This window comes from Nuphar pumila, chromosome 10 (assembly GCF_984573655.1).
Source record: "Nuphar pumila chromosome 10, dmNupPumi1.hap1.1, whole genome shotgun sequence".
NCBI lineage: Eukaryota > Viridiplantae > Streptophyta > Magnoliopsida > Nymphaeales > Nymphaeaceae > Nuphar > Nuphar pumila.
The window spans coordinates 85,742,698-85,768,798 of NC_143258.1; the positions used below are offsets into that span (position 1 = coordinate 85,742,698).

A 26,101-nucleotide genomic window follows, 5' to 3' on the forward strand; every position below is an offset into this window, starting at 1 on the left:
CCTTGGTCGATCTTTTCGCTTGTTCAACCAATCCCTCCAACCTAGGCCTTTTTGGTTGGTCCACTGCCTTTCCCTTTCCTTCTCTTCCGCCTCCACCTTCTCCATCCTTTCTCTCTCCTTCTTTTTCTTGTCCTCATTTTCCTTTCGCTGTCTTTCTTTCTCTTCCTCATGTTGTTTCCTTCTTGATTACAAATCGTCACAATATTTGGGTTCATAAGTACACATCGTTGTAAGATTTATCAAACTTATGTACAAATCGAGGTATCTTAATAAACAACATCACTATTGCTTTGAATATATAAATCGTCGTCGATTCAAACTTACAAATCATTGTATAAGTAGCAACCTTCAGATTGAATAACGAAACCTTACACGAAACTCACCGAAACGATAAGATTTTGGATATTTCAACTGTGGAGTAAGAACGTATACGCAACAGATGGTGACAACGATGCTGCGACTGCGCGTAAGACGAAAATGGATGCTGTGGCAGTAGAAGAGCAAACGAATGGATGCTCCAGCGGCAATAGAAGAAGGCAACGGATGATCCAGCGACAACAGATGAAGGCAAAGTATGCTCCGGTAGAGTTTTCTGCTTAGGGCGAGAATGAATTGTTTTGAACTATTTAAATCCTACAACATACAGCTTGCTACATACGCAAACTTTGCTGAAAATTTTGACGCGATAACGATAAAGGGCAGTTTTGTTCTTTTCACGAACCGTCGACTTAGTTTTCTAGATGGAGGGCATTTATGTCCGTTCCAGAAAGAGGAAGAGAATGGCGGCAAAGGGTACTTAAGTCTTTGTGACAACACCAAATTACGATGCAATGTGATGCGGACACACATGGGGATACATGCCGGTCTGTATCTTATAAGTGGCGTTCTTTGAGAACACCCAAACATGAGATGGAGCTACCGGCCCTGTTCGTGTGTGTGTGTGTGGTGGGGGGGGGGGGGGGGTAAACATATAACCTGCTTTGCACTAAAAGCGTTAAAATTCCAAGGCCTGACCTATTGCCTGCTAGGGAGCCTACTATTTTTGGCCATAAGACAACGACATATACCGTCGAACTTATGACATCCTTCAACTTGAATGCCTTACGCTGACCCACCTAGGCAGATGTTAGAGCCCTTGTGGGTTCATGTTGCTTTGGTGGGTTAGCCTGCTGTGCAGATCATGGTAACTTGAGCTCGAGTAATTCAGTTCAATTGTCTCAAATCATTCATAATTTGTTGTTGAAAGAAAAAACAAAGAACGTTCACAACTAAGTTGCTCATTCATGGTTGGGAGTTGCTGCACCTTTTTATTCCTTCGTAGAGAAATTCTCTACTGTAAATAGCTTCAATCTGTAAAGATAATTTTTCGATTTCACTGGTTGGTTGTGCTTCTTTTTCGTTTTCTTCTCCTTTTTAGATTTATACAGGGATCAGGAAAGCCTGGAAATGGAGTTAATTATTAGGAGTTAATAATTCTAAGCTGCATTTCTTGGGACATCTGTGTTATCAGTTATGCTTAGAGCACTTTAAGGCTCATTGTGAGTTCATTTTAAAACATTCACATGCCCTGCATGAGGAACGTGAACCACATTGTGAAAAAAAAGTGGGGCACATCCACGTCATGGGCATCTCATGCTTACAGTTTGGATGCCGTTTATTTTGAGATCAATGGCATCCAAAGGAGCTCTGACGGTATATCGTCGTAGCACACTCTGACCTGATCCCAGCTCAACTTGCCACCTGTCAGCTTGTATTTTGTGTTTTTTTTCCTGATTAAGAAAGTTATATATTCCCACAGAAACGGAACATAAAAATCATTGAGGTGCCCCTTTATTACAATGATTATTATTTATTACAAATTAAGCTACATATGAACAATCCGACTCTCCAAGCCAATAGCGCAGAAATGGAAGAAGGTTCATTATTAAGCACGCCTTATATGTGGCCACATCATAGAAGGTAGAGCCACAGAGAAGGATAGTGGTTTTATACCGGTGGTGGTGGACTGGGCATATCTGCTGGAAGTAGCGGTGGGGGAGGTTGGTAATTATCGCACATTGGTGGCGGCGGCGGTGGTGGTGGTGGCATTGGAGGAGGTTGGTAATCGCACAATGGTGGCAGCGGTGGTGGTAGTGGTGATGGAGGAGGACTGGTAGGAGGCAGCCATGGCGGAGGATAGCCATGGTGGTTCGGTGGTGGAGGAGTAGGCACACTAACCGCGTAAACTCGGTTTCGCTTAGGCGCGGGTGGTCCGCTGTTTGTACTTCTCATTGAGACTGCACCGTCAATCAGACTAAACTTGATTAGCTAGGCATCAGTATCACCATGCAATTTGACACTATTTAAACAAAAACCGGGAAGAGAATCTCAATAAAAGGTACTACATATACATAGAAAGAAATAGAATGGATTTCTCGGGCTGCAATTTTCATGCTCTACAGTTGCACAACTCGGTTTTCTAAAGTAATCCAAAATCTAGAGCGAGGAAAAACCAACATAAGAAAAACCAGGCATAGGAGACAGCAAAACATCAAAGCGTACCTACGTATGCGGATGCTGCCACTGGGGAACTTATGGAAGAGATAATGATGATAAAAATGACGACGGTGATCGACATGTTCATTTTGGTCAAGACAAAACCTCTCGCTGTGCAGAGCGAGAGGTTTCTCCCTTCTGAATGATTTCAAAATTGGCTCATGCTTGGGTCATATAAAGGAACGAAACCGAACAAGCACGGGTAAAAGGAGTGAGTAACAGTAAGAAAAAAAAGAAAGAAAATGACGATATCCAAACAAGCAAATGACAAGTTGAAGCCTTGAAGGTTATTAATTATTTGAAGCTGTCTTGGTGGCACATCATTAAACTGTAGTTTCAATACAACCAGTCTGGTTCTTGCTTCAAACGATGAATGTACTATTTTAGTTGAAACTCATTTAAGCGCACTCTTTTCGCCATTATGGCCTTGCCTGTCCTCATTAATAGGCATTATTAATACTTTCGTACAATACTACAATTGTCACCAGTTTCGGTAGCAAGCATTGATGCTTACACATATCTCATTTTGACGAAAATCTTGGTGACTGAAAATCTAGTGATATTTCCAAAATCTACTTAGCCCCAGTAAAATCTTTTACTGGCGCTGCGACAGTAAATGTATCGCAGTAGGTCTTGCGATAAACAGTGATGTTAAAGAGAAAAAAAAATGTCATAGATAAAAAAATGCTACGCATAGAAAAAATTTAGGAGAAAAATAAATAGGATCTCACACGTTTCCTCAATTTATTATGTAAAATGGATATTGAGAGAGAGAGAGAGAGAGAGAGGTTCTCATCCATTTCAAAATTATAAACGGTAACTATTTAATTTTTGAAAAAATTACAATGTGCCATGTAACACTTTTTTGTTTTGAAAACCATACACAAATAACCATACAAATTTTTAATTATTTTCCTAAACAACATTACATGATATGTAATGTCGATTAAGAAAAAGTGATAAAGCATCTAAATTTTGACACCTATTGGCCTCACTTTTGCTTTCATAAGATTTAGGATAGATGAGCTAAGGCCATTTTGATACAAAAATGACAACAATACGAAGAAAAACAAAAAAAAAACACATTCAAATTCATCAAAAGGTGCCCCTCGATTCACCTTTTTTAATAAAAAATGAAAAATAGTAATAACAAGCCCATTTCAAGCATGAGGGAAAAGGGGAAAATGACAAGTCGCCATACATGAACACAGGTTTCCTTGTGAGCCTATTTCAAATAAGAAACAATGAAAAGAAAATGACAAAAAATCACATAAGACAACATTTCAAAGAGCGAAGGTTTACAAGAAATTTGTGCAACTGTCAAGAGGTCCGTACAAATATCATGCAAATTTTTTAATTTGATTTTAACATTTCGAAGGCTTACAAGAGATTTGAGTGAATGTCAAAACGTTTGCACAAATTATACGTGAATCAACTTAAATTGGAAGTTCACTAGAAATTTATACAAATATCAGGCGCTTGGTGCAAATTATATATATGTGAATCTCCTTGCATTGCTCTTAATCACTCAAAAAATTTCCGCAAATGTTAGAAAGCTCTCTACAAATATATGTGTATCTCCTTAAATTGATTTTAATCATTTGAAAGTTCACAAAACATTTGAAATGTTGGGAGGCTTGTGCAAATTTTATGAAAAGGGTAAAATAACAACTGAAAGATTATTGATAAGGAGATCAGAGCAGTTACCGGTGTGGAAACTGGTATAGTATTTGGTAAGTACCGTTTCCATGATTTCTTAAAATTGAATTCATCCCAACCACCTGGGCTCGGTTCGAGTTGATTTTGAGCAAAGCTTGGCTCGAACTGAACACATTTATAATTTTCTTTAAAGTTGTTTTTGAAAGAAATGTAAATGGTGAGATTTGAACAGACTAAAGACTCACCCACTACGGTAAAACCATTTTTTGTGTTCAAAGTAAAAAAAATATAATATACATAATATAAACTCTAACCGACTACCTGTTCATGATTGATTTGTTTACGTGTACCAGGAGCAAAGCTCATTTATTTTTAGAACAAGCTCCAAACGAACGATGGGATATATTATTGCTTATATAATGATGGTGGAAAGCGACCTGCACCGGCTGTTTCATTTCATTAGGCTGTACATGATGTTTGATAAGAATCATAAATGAAATCAACAAAATACTTCCTTTTCGGTCGTACCATACATGATGGGTTGGATCCACTCCCATGGTTTCAAATCCATGGCGTCCCATCAACTTGTTAAAAAAATGAGCAGATAATGTGTGCAGGTTTAACTCGGTCATAATTTACAAAGTAAAAAACAAGAAAAAATAAGTTTGCAGAAATATGGGAACTGCCTTGCAAACCAAGTTAGACCATACAAGGCCCAATATGGTTGAACCTGAGGTCACATTAAATTGGATCCAAAATATCTGCTAATTTTTGCGTCGTGAAAGCTTCTTCTAAGAAAATTATTTTGTGTTCATATTTCTGAAAAGAATGGAATTTCAGTGCTCTTTTGATTTTTAAAGATTTAGGAGGAATGACACTTTTTGTTTTGTTTGGTTTAGTTGCACGCATGGTGACAAACACCACAATTTATGAAAATCTCACAAAAAAAATGCAACATAGTCTTTAAAAATTTTAAATCTTGCACGATTGACAAAATCTCACGAGTTTTTTTTTTCTAACAATTTGTCATGATATTATCACGAGATTTACTAAATCTTGCGATAATATGTTTGTCGCACCTTTTTTTTTACTATTCTTACAAAACCCTTGAAACCCTAGGTTCTCATTGGTTTGCAAAAAACACAAAAAACCTTTGCTCTACGAGGGGCGACTGCAACCAACCGACGACTGCAACATAGTCGACTGCAATTGGTTCATCTCTCTCTCTCTCTCTCTTGTTGGATTAACCACCATGATTAACGTGGTGGTTATCCACAATGTGGATACATCCCCATTGAGGGATGATCATGCCGATAAATCAGCATGAGATAAAGAGGAACGGTGCGTAACCGTTCCCACCTTATGCATATATAAGTATAGGGTATCATGAGCGACCCGGTATGCGGAAAAGGAGATCGAAGGTCTACTCACCGACTGCATCTGGTAGCCTGGGCTCGTGAAGGGCTGCAGTCCGACTGAACAGAAATTCCGGCGACCAACTCCGGCGACCTCCGACCTCTGTAAATGGCAGCATCAGGTACGCTGTCTACTGTTTTTCTTCTGTTTTGTTTTTGCAGGGTCACTGCCATACAGTGACGTCGTCTGGTATGCCGCGTCGCCGGAAAACCCCCGCCGGACCCAACATTGGGTTATGGGCCCACACCCCGCCGCTTCTACTGCGCGGGGTGTGCTCCGGTTTTGACCAGAAACGCAGGTCACCGTGGGGTGACCCTGCTGCTGGTCACCGGCGCCTGTCGCCGGCACCGGCGACTGTCGCCGTTGGGCGACAGTATAATAATAATAATAAAAAAAAATATACATACCTCTGTTTTTTGAGGGGGGTTTTCCTGTCGGCGTGGATCCCGCCGGCGTCTTCTTCTTCATCCGCCATTAGGAGGCAGCGGGAGCCGTCGACAGGAAAACCCCCCTCAAAAAACAGAGGTATGTATATTTTTTTTTTATTATTATTATTATACTGTCGCCCAACGGCGACAGTCGCCGGTGTCGGCGACAGGCGTCGGTGACCAGCAGTAGGGTCACCCCACGGTGACCTGCATTTCTGGTCAAAACCGAAGCACACCCCGCGCAGCGGAAGCGGGGTGTGGGCCCATAACCCAATGTTGGGTCGGACCCGAAACCGATCCATAAAGTGATTCGGATCGGATCAGGGATTCGGGTGGGGACCCGCTCGGGTCCGACCCGGATAAGGTAAACCCTGGGTCAGACCCGGATCCAGTGGTTATCGGGTCCGACCCGGATCCGGTTATTACCGGGTCCGACCCGGATCCGGTTATTACCGGTTAAGACCCGGATCCGTTTTGTACCAGGTCTGACCCGGATCCGGTCCTTACCGGGTCTGACCCGGATCCAGTAATACCGGGTTCGACCCGGATCCGGCCCTTACCGGGTCTGACCCGGATCCAGTAATATTGGGTCCGACCCAGATCTGGTCTTAACCGAGTCCGACCCGAATCCAGTTGTAACCAGGTCCGACCCGGATCCGGTCTTAACTGGGTCCGACCCGGATCCGGTCTTAACCGGGTCCGACCCGGATCCAGTTGTAACCGGGTCCGACCTGGATCCAGTTGTAACCGGGTCCGACCCGGATCAGGACAGTACCGGGTCCGACCCGGATCCGGATAACCCCGGTTCTGACCCGGATCCAGTTAGCAGTCGGGTCTGACCCGGATCCAGAAGGGTCCAAGCACTATTTGGCCTGAACCGGATCAAGGGACTGACTCAGTCCTCTTCCGGGACCGGTTCAGAGCCATTTTTAGCCGGTTCCTTCCAGTTTTTCACCGGTTCCGAGATGCTAAGACCCTGTTTTCTTAAATATGAGAAAATATAGGGGTTTTGGCGTACGGTTATAGGGTTTTAATGAACTTTTGTTCAGATTTGACCCGGTTCATAAGGTTCTGAACCGGTTCGGACCCTTGGATGACCAGTTCGGGGTTGTTTCAGACCGGTTCAGAGTGCTTTAAGACCGGTTCGTGATACATATGACTGGTTCATTCAGTTTTAGAATCATTTTGTGGGTCATATGTGTAGTCCATTCGGTTTACGGACTATTTTAAGATATTATTTTATATTGGCATTAAGGATAGTTAGATAACTTAGTGTATTCATGTCACCAAAGTGACTGAATACATGTATGTTGTCAAAATGTTATACTATCATATGGTTTTAGTCAATATTAATGTTGTACTTATATTCAGTAAACGATAGACGACCCAAAGGTAGTTTTATCATGTTTGAAATTTAAGTAGGGTAGAATAAGGTAAATGTGTCGAGATACATCACACATGTGTATCCAAAGATACCTTGTGTTGATGGTCTATCTTCACAAGAACCTTAGTTTTACCGAATATGGTCGGTAGGCGAAGTGGTTTCGCGTGTCGGAGCTCTTACCAAAGTAGGACTCCGATGACCCCCTTCACTCGCTTGGAAAAAAGCATATCAAGGGCCTTTATTATTTTGTTTTTTCCACTAAAATTTTTAGTCTCTTATGAATGCTTCCTAATACGTGTCTTTTGTCATGCAGTTTCTAGTTCTGTGATTTTAGATGGCTCTAGCTCTATACCTTTTCTAGATGGATCCAATTTTAGTGATTGGAAAGAAACTGTTTTATTTGCATTAGGGTATATGGATCTAGATCTGGCCCTAAGGATAGATGAACCCGCTGCCCTCACTGATCAGAGTACTGCTGATCAAAAGATTGCTTTTGAGAAGTGGGAGCGCTCGAATAGACTTAGCTTGTTGCTTTTACAATCTAAAGTAGCTAAGAACATTCGAAGTGCTATTCCACAATGCAGAACAGTGAGGGAATTCATGAATGCCATTGAGGCACAGTTTGTGAGTTTAAACAAGGCCAGAGCCAGTACCCTGATGTCAAAACTGATATCTATGAAATATACTGGATGAGGAAACATTCGCCAGCACATTTTGGAGATGAGAAACATAGCGTCTCAGCTGAATGACATGAAGCTCACCATCTCTGATTCTTTCCTAGTACATTTAGTTTTAACGTCCTTACCCTTGGAATACGGACCTTTCAAAATCTCGTACAACACACATAATGATGAATGGACATTTAATAAACTTATGTCCAAGTGTGTTGAAGAAGAAGAGAGGATGAAAGGTGAGAAGGTGCAAAGTGCACATATGGCTTCTCATACGTCCAAGGTAGGACCAAGGAAGAATGCATTTAAGAGAAATGCTAGGAAGAAGCCAACTGGGGATAAGTCATCCCAAGACAAGCAATCTAACTCTGCTCCCATAAAGTGCTTCTTTTGCAAGAAGAAGGGACACATAAAGGCAGATTGCATAAAGTACAAGAAGTGGTTGGAAAAGAGAGGTAATTTGTCATTTGTTTCTCATGAATGTAATTTATTATGAATTCCTGAAAATAACTGGTGGATTGATTCTGGTGCTACCGTTCATATTTCCAACTGTCTACAGTTGTTCCTGAGCAGAAGGGAACCAACAATACATGAGAAAAACATCTATTCGGGAAACAAGATGCGTTCACATGTGAAGGGTGTTGGAACCTGCAGGATTACCCCATTGTAAGGCTGCCAAGAAAGTCTTGCGATACTTGCAAGGGACAAAAAACTATATGTTAACGTATCATAAAGTTGATCACCTCGAGGTCATTGGCTACTCAGATGCGGATTTAGGAGGATGCCTTGATAGTAGAAAGTCTACTACTGGGTACGTCTTCTTACTTGCTGGGGGAGCGATCTCTTGGAGGAGTGGAAAGCAGACGACCACTGCTGCCCACACCATGGAGGCAGAATTCATTGCATTGTACGAGACTACTTCACAGGCTATATGGTTAAAGAACTTCATATCACAGTTAATGGTGGTCGATTCCATTGGGAAGCCACTGAAGGTCTACTGTGATAATGAAGCTGCGCTGTCCTTTTCAAACAACAACAAAAGTACTACGTCATGCAAGCATATGGAATTGAAGTATTTTGTTGTTAAAGAAAGGACGGAGAATCATTTAGTGCATATTGTCAATATTGGTATCAAAGAGATGATCGTTGATCCTCTTACTAAAGGGCTAGCACCGGGATTATATTCCGAACATGTAATGAGGATGGGATTGTTAAACTCTTTTTGACATATGCATATAAATAAAGTGATCACTTTCAGTTTTTGATTCTCATTATGGTTGTTGTCAATCTCCTAAGGATTAGAGATTCAACTAAGGACCCTTTAGAATAGATTATAAAGGCCAATCTATTCATCAAGTTATTTTCATAAGATTTTCTGGTTAAAAAGATTTATCGTCGGATCAAGTGGGAGAATGTTGGATTAACCACCACGATTAACGTGGTGGTTATCCACAATGTGGATACATCCCCATTGAGGGGTGATCCTGCCGATAAATCAGCATGAGATAAAGGGGAACGGTGCGTAACCATTCCCACCTCATGTATATAAGTATAGGGTATCATGAGCGACCCTGTGTGTGTGGAAAAGGAGATCGAAGGTCTACTCACCGACTGCATCTGGTAGCCTGGGCTCGTGAAGGGCTGTAGTCTGGCTGAGCAGAAATTCCGGCGACCAACTCCTGCGACCTCCGTAAATGGCAGCATCAGGTACGCTGTCTATATTTCTTGTTTTTCTGTTTTGTTGCAGGGCCACTGCCATACAGTGACGCCGTCTGGTATGCCGCCTAGCCGGAAAACCCCGCCAGACACAACACTCTAAGCTCTGGAGTTTTCCAATGGATTCATGAATTTCAGTTAGTTGTTCACACGATTCGAGATGAAGGTGTTTAAGAGAGGTTAATTGGCCAATGGCTTCGGGCAAATTCTGTAGCTTCTTGCACTTGCTCATATCCAAGTTCTCTAAGCTCTTGAGTTTTCTAATGGATTCATGAATTTCAGTTAGTTGTTCACACGATTCGAGATGAAGGTGTTTAAGAGAGGTTAATTGGCCAATGGCTTCGGGCAATTTCTGTAGCTTCTTGCACTTGCTCATATCCAAGTTCTCTAAGCTCTTGAGTTTTCCAATGGTGCCCGGCAATTCCTTTAGCTTCATGCACGTTCCCATGTCCAAGTACTTTAATCTCTTGAGTTTTCCGATGGAATCGTGAACTTCTTTTAACTTTACACACGCGCTGAGTATCAATTTCACCAAGGGGAAGTCATCGGAGAAATTAGTCGTCTTAGTTATGTTTGTATAACTGAGATCGAGGATTTTCAATCTGAGCAGGTCCTGCAAATTTTTTTCTTAGTTAAATTTCAGGTTTGGGAAAACAACGAGATCTAAGATGTCACAAAACACAGAAAGAATTCGCTCGTAATACTAACCACGCCATTAGGAAAGGATCGAGTAACGAGAGCTTGAGCCGCTGCATTGCTTTTTGATAGATCAATTATTACGGCCCCCTCAAGGTTAAGATCACGTGGTGATGACATAAAGTCATCGGGCTCCTCAACAAAGTCACACTGCGGCAATCCCAACAAAGCAGGTTATATGTTCTCCCCCCCCGAACAGGGTAGTTAGCTACATCTCATGTTCAGGGGTCCCAAAGAGCACCACGTATGTAAGCATGTGCGTCTCGTATCCCCATGTTTGTCAGCATTAATTAGCGTTGGAGTTTGATGCGATTGCAAAGACTTAAGTACCCTCTCCTCCATTGATGCAAAAAAAATGACGATTCTTGAAAAGGAGTGGTTGTAAAGACTTAAGTGCCCCGAAGATGATTATTTAAGACCTAGTCTCTGCACTGCAGGATTATCCGAGAAAGAAATCTCCCCTAGAGGAGGTCATGAACATCAACCCTCTCACTCTCTCTCTCCCTTCTATTTCTTCTTCTGTGCACATCCATTAGAAGATCATACATTGCTCCATCAAGCACCGACTGACCTGCACATTGACTGTTGTGGAGCCTGATTCAAAGTTTTTACCCTTATAGGAGGAGGGTTTGGGGGCTCATCCCAGCGTGGGTAGCATCATTCAACTCTCACTCTCTCTCTCTCCCTTCTATTTCTGCTTCTGTGCACATCCATTAGAAGATCATACATTGCTCCATCAAGCACCGACTGACCTGCACATTGACTATTGTGGAGCCTGATTCAAAGTTTTTACCCTTACAGGAGGAGGGTTTGGGGGCTCATCCCAGCGTGGGTAGCATCATTCAACTCTCACTCTCTCTCTCTCCCTTCTATTTCTGCTTCTGTGCACATCCATTAGAAGATCATACATTGCTCCATCAAGCACCGACTGACCTGCACATTGACTGTTGTGGAGCCTGATTCAGAGTTTTTACCCTTACAAGAGGAGGGTTTGGGGGCTCATCCCAGCGTGGGTAGCACCATTCAACTAAATAAGTTGTAAATCCTGATTCAGAGTTTTTACCCTTACAGGAGAGGGGTCTGGGGGCTCCTCCCAGTGTGGGTAGCATCATTCAACTTGAAGAGTTGTGGAGTCTGATTTAGAGTTTTTACCCTTACAGAAAAGGGGGGTCTGAGAGCTCCTCCCAATGTAGGTAGCATCATTCAACTTGAAGAGTTATGAAGTCTGATTCAGAGCTTTTACCCTTACAGAAGAGGGGTCTGAGGGCTCCTCCCAGCGTATTCATGGCCTTTTTCCCTTACAGGACTGGGGTCCGGGGGCTCATCAACCCTCTCGCTCTCTCTCTCCCTTCTATTTCTGCTTCTGTGCACATCCATCAGAAGATCCTACATTGCTCCATCAAGCACCGACTGACCTGCACATTGACTGTTGTGGGTCCTTACTGATGAGTTGCCTCTAAATTTATTCGACTCTGGGTCCTTACTGCACTTGAAGTTGAGTCATTGTATTTTTTGTTGTTTGGTGGGTGGCGAGGCTCTCTTTTACTCTCTCAAGACTCTTAGATTGGGCAATCTTTCTTTTGATGATTGTGGTTGTAATATATCGTTGAAGTTAAAATGGGGAATGAAATGACAATAAAAATCGCTAAAAATTTACAGAAATAAACTAGACTCAATAACGAAGACACCACTTTTTACGGATTTGGAATATGACCTTCGGTTAGGGAGATATGGCCCTGACAAGTTGGTCCTAATTCGGGTAGCGATTTACAGCGATTTGCGGAAGACACTACAAATCGCTATAGCGATTTGCGGAAGAATCTACAAATCGCTATAGCGATTTGCGAAAGAATCTACAAATCGCTATAGCGATTTACGGAAGACACTACAAATCGCTATAGCAATTTGCGATTTGTAGTGTCTTCCGCAAATCGCTATAGCGATTTGTAGTGTCTTCTGCAAATCACTATAGCGTTTCGTTGGAGACCCGAAAATACTACAAATTGCTGTAGGAAAGCTCGATAATACTACAAATCATTGTTGGAAGGCCCAAAAAAAATTTGGTCCGGAGGGCGCTGCCCCCCGCCAGGGGCGGCCCCCCCTGGACCCCCGCTCGCTGACCGCGCAGCGGGATCCGCGCCGGGGGGAGCCCCCGGACCCCCCTCCTGTAAGGGCAAAAACTCTAAATCAGGCACATAAGTAGAGAGAGAAGGAAGAAAGAGTGAGAGGGTTGGTGTTCATGGTCTTCTCCAGGAGGAACCCTTTACCTCCCTTGATTTTTTCTCTAGAGAGAGAGAGAGGGTTTTATAGTGTTTTACGAAGAATGAAGAAGAAAAAGATGGCGATGGAGCAATGCAGGATCGTCTGTTGGATGTGCACAGAAGTAGAGAGAGAAGGGAGAGAGAGTGAGAGGGTTGATGTTCATGGCCTTCTCCAGGAAGAACTCTTTGTTTCCCTTGATTTCTTCTCTAGAGATAGAGAGAGAGAGTTTTACAGTGTTTTACGGAGAAAGAAGAAGAAGACTTTGAAGAGTCAACATCATCCTCGACTTTCTGGATAAAGGACATGTTTGTCCTTTTTTTGAACAGAAAAAGAAGAAGACTTTGAAGAGTCAACATCATCCTCGACTTTTTGGATGGAGGACATGTTTGTCCTTTTTTTGAACTGTTTGTTTTTTCTTTTTTGAATGAAGGGCATTTTTGTCATTTTTTCAAACCATTACTTTATGAGAAGAATAGCAAGAAAGGGTACTTTAAGTCTTTGCAACAACACTAGAGTCCGATGCAAAGTTATGTCAACATACACGGGAATACGAGCCCCATGTGCTTGTATACGTGGTGCTCATTCAAAGCCCCGAACACAGACGTGGGATTCGGTGAATCATCGGGGGCGAACATACACCACCCTCTCCAATCCCAACCATCTTAGCTCTGTAGGAAAATGCTGGAACTTATTTTTGAATATATTTCACACCCTCAATGTGAAGAAACGTGAGATGGTGCATTTTTTGAAAGCATTGAGCGTTATTACGCAGTTCTTTTCCTTGTTCCGTGCCTTGGTTGAGCCTGACTGCTTCTACTTTAGTTGGTACCTGGAGAAAAGAAGCAACATTAACTCAGTTACAGTGCTAGAGAAAACAAGCAATATTAATTCAGTCTGGTGACCCCCACGTATGTACAAAGATTTCAGGCAACAGTCCAAACACATCATAAATCGAGTCGTGTTGCCAATTCAAATCTATTTTGATGACGTTGGAGCTGGGACTCGGTTGCATTATGAAGATTGATTCGGATCAGGCTTCTCTCAATGAGGTAACAAAACACAAAAGCGTGTGTTGTCAGACCCGATATCTCTTGAAAAATAAAAGAAAAGAAAAATAAAGAATCAAGTCACATAATGGTATAAATCTCCATTTAGTATCCTTTTAGTGTCAATGGGTAAAGTGGAAGAACGTTGGACATTTGTGACCCGGTTTGACACTAATGAGAGGGCTAGTGCGGCTGTTAGCGGGCACTTAATGAGAGGGCTAGTGCGGCTGTAACCACCTTCTATCTTCTATTAAAAATAGAGGGCTTGACTGTATGATGAAAATAGCTAAAAACTATAGCCACTAGTCTATTGCCCGTACTCATCATCGACATGAAGGCTTGGGCTCATCGTGGGTGCCGATAGGCTGAGGAGAACGCACCGAGCACCCACACATCACATTGACTATGGTGCCTACGGGTATGTGCATATTTTGCATTTTACTTTTAATTTTGCTAATACACCAACAAGACTGTAGGAGGAATGTGTGCACGCTAGAAAACAACTCTGAAATAATTTAGAATTCTGAGTTTGAAATGTTTGTCATGTCCTTACACAATTGGACGCTACTTTGGAGTCATAACACCACCCAACTGAATCTTGTGAGACTGACAAAGTCCAATTAAGATGAAACCAGAGACCAGAAACCAGCCCACTTAAGCATGCCTTTAAAGGATGAGACCGGGTCCCGCTGAACTATAGCTGCCAACCTACACTCTTTTCTTTGGTGGTGTAAACCGTGGCTTACCGCTTGACTCCATGGAGTTGGCTTACTTTGGCTTGTTCAAAAGAGGTGAAGCCAGTGAGACTGAACCTAGACTGTCCGTAGGCCCATACCCACTATGCAAAACCCGATGGGGCAAGCCTTTCAAGGATTTGGTAAGACATAGCAAGAAAAGTATAAATCCAGTTCTATTTGGGCCAATAAGGTGGCCTAACCCTAGACTCGGGCTTCACAGTGTGATGAGTCGTCAGCATATCCAATGAAAAGAAGAGAACCATGTCCAAACCGAGATGATCCAAGACATACAGATGACTCATCTTAGCGCATATTAATTAACTACCTCTCTTTGTGAGGGATTTAACCTTTCCTATACTCCCTACTCTATCCAAGTGAACAGGTTGTAGTCCATAAATCCATAATTGAATAAAGTGCAAAGGAGCTGGAGAGAGAGAGAGTAGTACCTCCCGTCGCAACAGATAAAGTATGTCGTCCGAATTGCATAGCCTCCTCCTCTTCGAAACTTCTCTTGTTTTGTCTTGGCTAACTATGTCTCTCCCCATATCTCGGAGAAGATCATGCATGATGAAACGTCTCTTTTCAAGGTCACGGTCAAACTTAATGAGAGACTTACGCTCAAGGGCTTGAATTGCATTTTCAGGACACCAGCCACGATCATCCCACAAATAAGTTGCCCTTTCTGTATACTCACCGATAAAAAAGCACGATATGTCTAGAAACACTTGTTTTTCTATTTCCCCAAGTTGATCGTAACTTATCATCAACCTTTTTTGAATATCTTTGTTTGGAATTTTTTGCAACGTTTCCAATCTATATCTCCATACTTTTTCATTTGTCTCTCCAGACAAATCTGACCCAAACACTACAAGGGTTAAGGGTAGCCCTCCAATAGCTTTAACAAACTCTTCTGATAACTCAGTTAGGTCTTCTTTTGGTTTCTCACGGCCCATAAATGCATGTTTTGTGAACAGAAGGAACGCTTCCTCATTCGTCAATTCTTCCGGCTTATAAATTTGAGCTTGTTTCACATCTTGTTGCAGCAATATATCCTCATCTCTTGACGTGATGATGATCACACTCTCTTTAAGAAACCAGTCTCTCCCACCAGCAAGTGCATTTAATTGATCTCTATCGTCAACATCATCTAAAACAATTAGAACCTTTTTAGACTTCATTCTTTCTTTAATCATGCTTATTCCTTGATCAATGCTACTTATAGATGGGTTTTGAACTTTTAAGATGTCACGAATGAGTTGCTTCTGCAACTCCACCCCTTCGCCTTGTTGAAACTTTTCCCTGATATCTGAAATGAAAGAACCGCCATCAAACAACACATGATCGCCATCTAATACATGATAAAATTTGTTGTAGACAGCCTTGGCTATTGTGGTCTTTCCAATGCCCCCCATCCCTTGGATTCCGATCATGTTCACAACCCCTTCTCCAGTCCTCCAAAGCTCCCTCACTTTCTCAACACGAGAATCAATTCCAATTGGGTACTTTGCAACATCCAAGTGAAACTTACCTAGTACAGACAACACCCTCTCAACAATTTTGATCTTTAGGTCTGCCTCATTCCTGACACATGCAAACAAAGAGCTTATATATGATCTAACCGTTGGAGAACAAATCTAAGAAAATTATTATTTTGAAAGTGGATAACATCTATGCAAAGATTAGTCATTGTGGAGGACAACTGAGTATGGACCAGAGAGAGAGAGAGAGAGAGAGTCAATTCTAAATGGGAGATTATAAAAACTTTGGGATTGAAGTCGCTCTTAAGTATTTGAAATTAAATAGGTAAAAAATTCATTTTTCTTACATGCATTGGGCTATTCAGCTTGATGAAAAGACTAAAGTACTAAAAGGTTAAAATTAAAATTAGGTGCTAACTTTTGGCACCTTTATGCATGATACATTTAAGAAAAATTACAAAGACATACCTAACTTTTGATCTATTTACAAACAAATGCATAACTTTTGAAATATTGTAATACACACCTAACTTTTGAGAATTGCTTTGTTACCTAGCTATTATTTGTAATATTTTAAAAGTTAGACATGAGTTAGACAAAAAGTTTGGAATGTTTTTGTAAGTTTTTCTAAATTTTAAAAATACTTAGCATAACCACGCAACCAAAGAAGGGGGGACAATACCAACAGTCTTGCAAGCAACGGCATTTCCATACATTATAAACTGCCCTTATAGAAGTCGCTAGGGGTGTCAACGGGTTGGCTTTACCTGGACCTGACCCGTACCAAACCCTACAAGGTTCAGGTATGGTGATAAATAAGAAGACCCGGGTCCGGACCGAAAGGTCCGATTAATACATGAATCCGGGTATATTTTGTGAAATTTTATACCAGACCTAGGCCAGACCCAAGTTCCGATTAAGGCCTGCAAAATTTCAATGTAAAAATGAAAAAAAATATTAACACACACACACACACACACACACACACATATATATATATATATATATATATATATATATATATATATATATGTTAATTTTCTTATTTTCTAGACTCCAATTTGGAAATCTAACTTTGATGATGTGATGTACATGGTTTGTTTAATAGAAATCAGCTATTGAATCATCTGATTATGACAATTAAGCTGGATTTTATAAGGCTCCAAAATTCAATAGTCTAAAAATTTTGTAAAATTCAAGGCTGATGAAATCTTATTTTTTCATCAGAAAAAAAAAACTTGATCCAACACCTGATTCCTAGCAAATGAATCATGTTTAACACATCTATCGGGTCAGATTTTCATAAATAAACATGGAACATTGAATATCAGAACTGTCCACATCATATGGAAGGTAGGAGGAAGCAATTTTCCTATATGTATATATAACATGTCTTTTAAGCAATTCAACCCTACGGATGTGTTAAGCACATTTTTTTTAGGAATCATACCTTATATTGTGTTTATTGGAAATAAAATTGTGATTTTTTAAGTCATGAAATTTTAGCATATTGTGGGCTGTTAGTCGATTCCTACTAAATCGAGCATGTTGAACACATCCGTGAGGTTTGATTGTGTCAAAACAACTTGTGTCATGAGATTCAAACTATTGTTGGTACAATCGTTTGCATGAAACATATAAATATATAAGGTGATTCTATGGTCACACTTTTTAATTATAACTTATGGTGGTACACACTTGATTTATAGATATCTGAGCTTCAAAAGCAAAATCCAAAATTTGGATCATATTTAGCATATTCTATTTGCTATTTTCACGAGTTAAAGTTGACTGAAATATGATATTTTATATTATTTTTAAACCACCCTTATTTTTATGAATTATGAGTTGTCGATTTTCACTACTTAAAAAATGAATCTTATGATATATTAGACATGATAAAATCATCTATGAAAAGAAATAAAGCATACTAAATATATCTGTACGGTTAGATCTACTATTTGATGGCTACATCCACGCAAAGAAAGTGAACCACAGTATGATGGTACAAAAGAATATATATATATATAGAAAAAGTGGTAGTTGTACAGCTACCAGCACAAACAACAGGGCCGTCCAGCGCGGCCTTGATGGACAACCTACGGAAAAATAGGCAAAATTGTTGTTTTTGCAAGTTTTTTTGCTTTTAGCGGGGAAATTGGGAGCTTTAGTGGTGGTAAAAAATCTATCGTTAAAGGCCCCCAGCCCCAACCTTTAATGACAGACTTTTGACCGCCTCTAAAGGTCCTAATTTTTGCTGGGACATTTACAGTGGTTAGAAGCTGCTACTAATTGTTAAAAAGTGGAAAAGTGCATGGTTTTACATGTTTTTCTACTAATTGTAAAAAAGTAAAAACACACATTTTTACTCATTTTTTCTTTTTTTTGTGGTCGTCCATCATGCCTGCAATGGACGGCCAAACGAGTTCCACTCGTAGCTGCGCACCTAAGGGTTGCACAACTACGCATCATTAAATACACATATATATGAGTAATGCATTCCTTAGGCCCCCTTTTGGTTAGGTCCAGTGTTATAAAAAACACACCTTGAGGCGCAAAAGGCATGCTTCGCCTTGAGGTGCGGTCCTCTGTGCCTCCAGACGCAAAAAAAAAATTTGTTTTTTTTATAACATGATTTCTGAGACATAATCAACAAAGTTTTTGTAGGTTAATCTCATATATTTTTCAGTTATTTCAGTTATGTAATAAGTTTATTAGTATATTACTATATTTTAACTTTTATTGGTTAATCTTGTATATTTTTTAGTTATTTTAGTCATACAATTAGTTTCTTAATATATTTTAACTTTTGTTGGTTAATCTCATATATTTTTCAATTATGTAATCAATTTTTAGTTAGTTTTATATGTTAATCTCATATTTTTTAGAATAATCTCATATATTTTAACTTTTGTAGGTTAATCTCATATATTTTTCAGTTATTTTTGTTACGTAATCAGTTTCTTAGTATATTTTAACTTTTGTTGGTTAATCTCATATATTCTCTAGTTATGTAATCGGTTTTTAGTTACTTTTATATGTTAATCTCACATTTTTTAAGAATAATCTCATATATTTTAACTTTTGTAGGTTAATCTTATATATTTTCCAGTTATTTCAGTTATGTAATATGTTTCTTAGTATATTTTAACTTTTTTTTGGTTAATCTCATATATTTTCCAATTATGCAATCAGTTTTTAGTTACTTTTATATGTTAATCTCATATGTTTTAGAATAATCTCATATATTTTATTTTTTGTAGGTTAATCTCATATATTTTCTAGTTATTTCAATTATGTAATCAGTTTCTCAGTAAATTTTAACTTTTTTTGGTTAATCTCATATATTTTCCAGTTATATAATCAATTTTTAGTTACTTTTATATGTTAATCTCATATTTTTTAGTACTTATTTGAGATTTTCTATTTCTTATTGGTCGTTATTTCATCAATAAAGCATTTCTTTATTTTTTTTATAATTTTTTAAAGTTTTTTTTTTTAAATTAAGCCTTACGCTTTACGCCTCACCTCAGTTTTTGGTGGAGCGCCTCGCTACGCCTCAACTCTTTTCACAACACTGATTAGGTCTCATTAGGTCCCCTTAAAAATCATAGTTTTGAGTATTTTTTGTCATGTCTAACACCCTAAATGTGATCTATAAGTTTTGTTTAGTGGGAACCAACTTTTGGATGGCCGAACTTTGGCCTATATAAAAGTTTTTTCGGTGACCCGAAATCAATGGTTATGAAGGTACCAGTTTTTGAGTCGATTCTCACTAAATTGCTCATGCTAAACACATCTAATGGTTTGGATCTATCATAAAACACTTAAAACCTATAGGGCAGAATGGGGCAAAAGGAAAAATGAGGCTTAAAATGTTCAGTTTCTTCTCTCTCTTTATATATATATATATATATATATATATATATATATATATATATATATATATAAGAACGGGGATTGTACTGCCCATGTTTTTTGTTTTAGGACCTCCCAAAATTCATAGTTTTAGATGTTTTATGCATTTATCATTGGTTATTCAATAAAAAACATATTTTTTATAAAGCTTGTTTACACATAAATGTGTATTCTAAAGAGGTAAAAAAAAAAAATCAATGGCTGATATTGTAATGACAAAATATTTACATTTTTACATGGAATCAGTTTGTAAGGAAGCTTGCTTCTTAATAAATAAGCAATGATAAACGATTCCTATCTAACGTAAAACACCTAAAATTATGGTTTTTGGAAAGTCCTAACGCCACCTTTTGATTAGGAGATCATTGTATCTCGTACTTAAAAAGCATCCGATCTGCATATGGCAGTGATTGGGCCAAGTACCTTGGCATGGTACTCATCCGAGCACTTGATATACTTTCCAGTGAGATGATGGTTTTCACACTAAAAAATTCAAGAGAGAGAGAGAGAGAGAGATGTTATGTACCCATTTGCATCCTTTTGGAGGTCGAATCCAGAGATATTTGCAACTGCTTTTAAGGCCTCCTCCCACTTGTTTACCTCATTTTTGTCAAGTTTCTTCTGATGCTCCTTAAACGCAGTCTCAAATGGCCCGGTCTGGTGACGAATATCGGAAGGTTCTACATCAAAGAACACGGGAACAATCCTCTTCTTGCGATCATCCATCGTGGTTACCTCCACGATCTTGGTTATCTCCTTTAGGCACCACTTTGATTCCGCGTAGTGCTTGGAGAAGATGGGCACAAAGATCTTAGATTTCTGGATGTAACTGAGCAGCTCCTCGATCTTATGACCCTTCCCCAAATCCCTGTTGTCAATGAAGGCGCGAATGCCCTTGTCTTCTAAGTCATGATGGAGATGGCTTGTGAAACCCTTTCGAGTGTCCTGACCACTAAAGCTTAAAAACACATCGTACTCGAATCCGCTTTCCGTTGGTGACTCTGGTCGCGGTGGCAATGGCTTTGGCGATGTAGATGGCCCCAAAGACCAACTGAGTACTCGGAAGATGGCTTTGGCGATCGAGAATATGACTACGACCCTGTAAATCCGTTCGAGTACTGGAAAGATGGCTTTGGCGACGTAGTTGATGAAAACGATCAGCCTGAAAATCCATCTGAGCAATCGGAAGATGACTTTGAGGGTGGTGATAATGATGGAAAACACAGAGATTACACCCATTTCTTGATGCCAAGAAGCGCCGTGCGGTGTGCTAAGTTGGATCTCCTCTCATCTTTCTTTCCATTTATATAAGGAAAGACAAAGAAACGCCATAGAAGAATTGGGTCAAAAAATCGGCAGATAACATATGCATGTTTAGCTCGGTCTTAATTTTAGAAAAAACAGGTCAAAAAGAAAAAAGAAGGGCACGAGTATGAGAACCAACGTCACAAGGGCACGGTATTTTGAGTGTGTCCCTGGTAACACGACCGGACACGTGTTAATATTCTTAAAAAATTTCTTAAATATTTTTAATATTATTTCAAGAAAATTATATCTTTTTCTTTTAAAATATGAAAGAATAGTTTTTGGTCAAAAGACTGATGTATGCATTACTGAATCCGATTACCTAATTGAATTCCGGAATTGAATGGGAGAATGCAATACCAACTAATTTCAGACATAATTGATATGTAATTATCCATTTGGAATTCAAATTTGGGTTCAGATGTAATCCATTATTTATTAATTGGATGCTACTTTGTCTACCAAATCTGACAAGACAAATTCGGATCGGATGGACGTTTGGCGCCGATGAGATCATTTGTCAAGCCTACCACCAAAGCAGGCTAGGTTGAAAAGCGTATCTGTATGGATCTCTGTTACTTCTTGTAGGATCTGGACTTGGGTATGGACCCGGACTCTGATACTGTTATCCTACACAAACCGGATCTTGAGCTGGAGCTGTTGTACACCTTACTTGGATCGAGCTGTTAGCCCATGGCAGAGCAATTCATTGCCCATCTGTGCCGTCAGATGTCAAGTTAAGGAGGCGTGGTCCAGTGGTTGGGGGCAAAACATGTTTAGTGTATTAATTATGAAATCTATTTGTGAATAAATCATTTTCTTAGGCAAACTCTCAACGTTGTAAGTTTCACCTCGGCAAAGTTATAGTAAGCAACAAAGCAAAAATCGGCAAAATATCTGAAGCTGAAAGATTCTAAGAAAAAGAAAATTTTCCAAACAAACTCTCTCTCTCTCACACACACACACACACACACACACACACACATATATATATATATAGATAGATAGATAGATAGATAATTTGAACAAATATGTATTTTATGAAGGAAAAAAATAAAAATATTTGCCAAAAAAAACACGTGATCTTTACATGATAAATAAAAGTTTAAAATGTAGAATTTATGTTTTTGATAAAATCACAATATATATTTTAAAAATATCGCAAGAACTTGCCACTGTTTTCTTATTTATTGCATTCAAGTTGAAGACCTGCTATGTTGAAAATCCTGCCGAGCTATGATCGATCTCCGCGCTCGAAGGCATAAAACCGCACTGCCATGCACCGCCAAGGTGAAGTTAGCTTAGGCCCACCCTCATTCTTGACAAGGTTATCAACCGTCTGACCTGTCAAACTTGGCTGCCACCTTATTGGACTTTTCATACCCATTTTTATGAGTCAGCTTCATTTGTGATGCACAAAATATTAATTTTTCAACGGATGGGATTTTGGTGGGATATACGATATATATCCAACCCAATCTGAATTCATTTAGTCTCATTCGCTAGCTAGAACATATCAAATATGATTAACAATCAAATTCAATCCAAATTTGAACCGAATCTCCAATGAGTAAGCTGAATATGTTGAATTGTCTGGCTTGAAGGGTCATTGAGTGAGACCCCATTGCAACATTAGAAAGTCACCTTCTTGAGATCATCTTTTGATAACTCATAAAAATGGGTTTGGAAAGAAAAAATAAGAAAGTTTGTTGGGTAACAAGGAAAAGAAAAAAAGAAAAGTGGTTGAAGGAGTTAGCATTAAATGAAGAGTAAGATACTATTTTGGGGAAGATGAGACTCTTGGAGAGAGGTTGGTTCTTTCTTGGGTGTTTTGAGAAAGAAAGAGAGAATAGGTCTCTTGGGTTTAAGAATAGTCATCTTCCTCAAAAAAGTTTGAGAATAGTCAGCTTCCTCAAAAAAGTTTGAGAAAAGTCAGAGGGTGGAATACCTTTCTTTTTTTTTCCCTAAATAAGTGTGGGCCTTAAACCAAACTACTAACTTGTTGGTGCATAGTTAGAGCATTAATTTTCTAGGCGTTCAATTCAGGCTCAAATCGGTCAATTTATATTTTGAGTTCAACAATTATAAATAAGAATTTTAAAAATACAAAAAAAGAGAGGCTGATACGGGTGGTTTTTGAGTGGGGCTGGGTTCAGCTCTGAAGTGAATCGATTTAGGGCCAATTCAAACCGATTATGACAACATTGTTTAATTTAACTTTTGTAGGTCCCTACTGATTTCACGTTGTTTGAACTTGATGGATGTGTTGAGTTACCGCTTTGCCAATGGTGATTCCTTACCTGATAGCCGGGTTTCTAGTTAAGGCCTCCTTTCAGTTGCATTATTAACCTATGTTACCCGAAAACTACTGAAACAATGAAGCGATTGGGATAAAATTTAAACATTTTACAATTTTAACGGGAAAATTATTGCATAACAATGGCCGCCTTAAATGATTGCTACCATGCATGTGGCACACGGTTTCAACTAAATAACCCCTAATGAAGTCATCCATATCAGAAATATTTTATCAGATTTTAGTGTTTTTTTTTCAAATTCTGACCTTACGGATGTTATCTATGTGCTTGTTTTTTAAAATCAATCATGTTCAACACGCCTGTGAGGTCTGAATTTCGAAAAAACATGAAAATTTGATAAAATATATCTTATTGGGTAGGTTTTCATTTTCCGGAAGAGATATACTTAAAAAATGTACATGTAGATGAGATTCTTCTCAATGGCTTGGCACGTAGTGCAGAGTAGCAAAAGTCAGACTGCATTTCTCTAGTACGTTTGGTTATTCGTGTTGACCCCAAAACTTTTATTGCCTCCAACTTTTTTAGCAACTTGTTTTCCTAAAAAAAAAAAAAATTTTTTTGTTGACTTAGTAGTTTAAGTAAGTCTTTCGATGTGCCTGCCATTAAATTTTGCTGGTCCGTTATTTATTCAAGTCTTTTATATTCTTTTACAGTGCACTTCTTTTAAATTGGTAAAAAAATATTTTTAACACTAAAAGATCATGAAATTTAAAAAGAATCTTTTTTATTTTATGGTATGTTTGCAATACTGATTCTTGGATTTTTTTTAAGATCATGTGATTGTAAATCACAATCACAACACTTTCTCAAGGTTCGTCAAACATGAGAAATGTACATGCGTGATTGAGATTTCATTGTTTATGCCTTGAATGTTATGAAAGTTGGTCACAAGATTTATACTCCTTTTGTTGGTTCCATATCGTTCAAAAATTGGATTATAGACACGAGTGTGACCGACCACATTACAAACTCCTTGTCAAACTTAATGCTTTTAACACCCGCTGTTTTTTTCCCTATTGGATTACCAAACGGATCCTTTGCACATGCAACTCACATGGGTAGTGTCTGATTAACACCAAACTTTTTATTTTTTTTATGTCTTTTTTGTTATAGATTTTAGATGCGATCTTATTTTTGTGAGTAAATTAATTCATGATCTAAAATATGATGTTTTCTTTTATAATGATCATTGTGTTTTTCATGAACATCTCTCAAACAAGAAGATTGGGGTGGGTAAGCGACTCTATGTAACGCCCCAGATATTTAACTTGAAAATTTTGGATTCTTTTTTTAACAACGGAAAACTTTATTAAATCCTTAGTCAAATTATTTGAGCGGGTTACAAGTAATAGCACAGACTCAAAGCATTTAAGTAAAATAAATTCTTGCATTGAAATACTACAAGTTATCATTTACAACTTGAAGATTTATTACAAGTCAGAAATCCTCAGGACATCCGAAGAAGATATGGTCACATGGCACTGTCTGCAGCGATGACCGCAATTGCTTGCCATACATTTCTTGAAAATATTAAATCAGAAGGAGTCAGACTACCACGTCTGAGTAAGAAGTATAATATTCATATGAGTGTGCACAGTGTCATGTGTACAAGTATATGTGCAACAAGTTTAGATAAAACTAATAACCATTTCTCAATTGATAATGTACATGTCACTAAAGTCAAGCATTTCATGATATATTCCATCAACATCAAAGCACAATCCATCATATGCCTAACCCATATTCATATAAGTAATAACAACTTTGAAACTAATGTGGATGTACACCTGACTTAACTAAAGCATTTCATGTAAAGTGTGCATAAAGCACAAACATCAATATTCAACACATCATTCATAAGTTATCACAATTTCCATGTAACTGAAAACTAATTTGAATCATGCACTACGGGAGTCACAGCTTACTCCAACAGTTTCAACATCAAGTAGTATGCAATTACTTGAAGATTTTTCTTTATGCACTAACTTTATATTTCATCTTGTTAATTACCCTGTGGGTACGCACAAACATTCAACATCGTAGCGGACCGAGACCACACGGGGGTTTATTATTTTATTTCATAACCCGTATGACTAGCCGTACGAATATCCAAAGGGGACGGTTCACGATCGAGAGAGTACTCCCCAATGGCTAGAACTAAAATTAGGATGCACCCTGTACTTCTGCAGAAGACTTGGATCTACCACCTAGGACGAATTGGTAGTCCTGGTCCCCTAACTCCGAGGACTGGGGACCCGGTGAGACGCCTCGTTCTCACAAAACAAGAATGTCCCACGAAGGTTGTACCATCTACCCTCTCTAAGGTAGACCATGGGTCCGGTAACATACACCGTCTTCAGGTGTACCCAGAGCCCTGGGAAACCAGTAACATATACCGTTGTCAGGTATACCCAGTATCCTGGGGAAACCAGTAACATATACCATCTCAGGTATACCCAGAATCCCCCAATTTTATTTTATGTGTGCATATCTTTTCATTCTTATTTGTTAGGGTCTAGTAACATACACCGT

At 39.1% G+C, this 26,101-nt stretch overlaps 1 protein-coding gene and 1 long non-coding RNA gene across 2 annotated transcripts; both read right to left on the bottom strand.

Moving 5' to 3' along the window:
- Positions 1–1,799: 1,799 nt before the first annotated feature.
- Positions 1,800–2,685, bottom strand: LOC149827171 (uncharacterized). Its single transcript, XR_016434857.1, has 2 exons — positions 2,542–2,685; positions 1,800–2,276 (listed from the first exon to the last, which is right to left on the bottom strand). It is a non-coding gene; the product is annotated as an uncharacterized LOC149827171 (long non-coding RNA).
- Positions 2,686–14,377: 11,692 nt separating this feature from the next.
- LOC149827172 (disease resistance protein Roq1-like) lies at positions 14,378–21,217 on the bottom strand. Its single transcript, XM_090018455.1, has 3 exons — positions 20,473–21,217; positions 14,997–16,131; positions 14,378–14,419 (listed from the first exon to the last, which is right to left on the bottom strand). Exons 1-3 carry the CDS (start codon positions 21,183–21,185, stop codon positions 14,378–14,380), a joined length of 1,890 nt encoding a protein of 629 aa, XP_089874581.1. The 5' UTR covers positions 21,186–21,217.
- Positions 21,218–26,101: the final 4,884 nt, after the last annotated feature.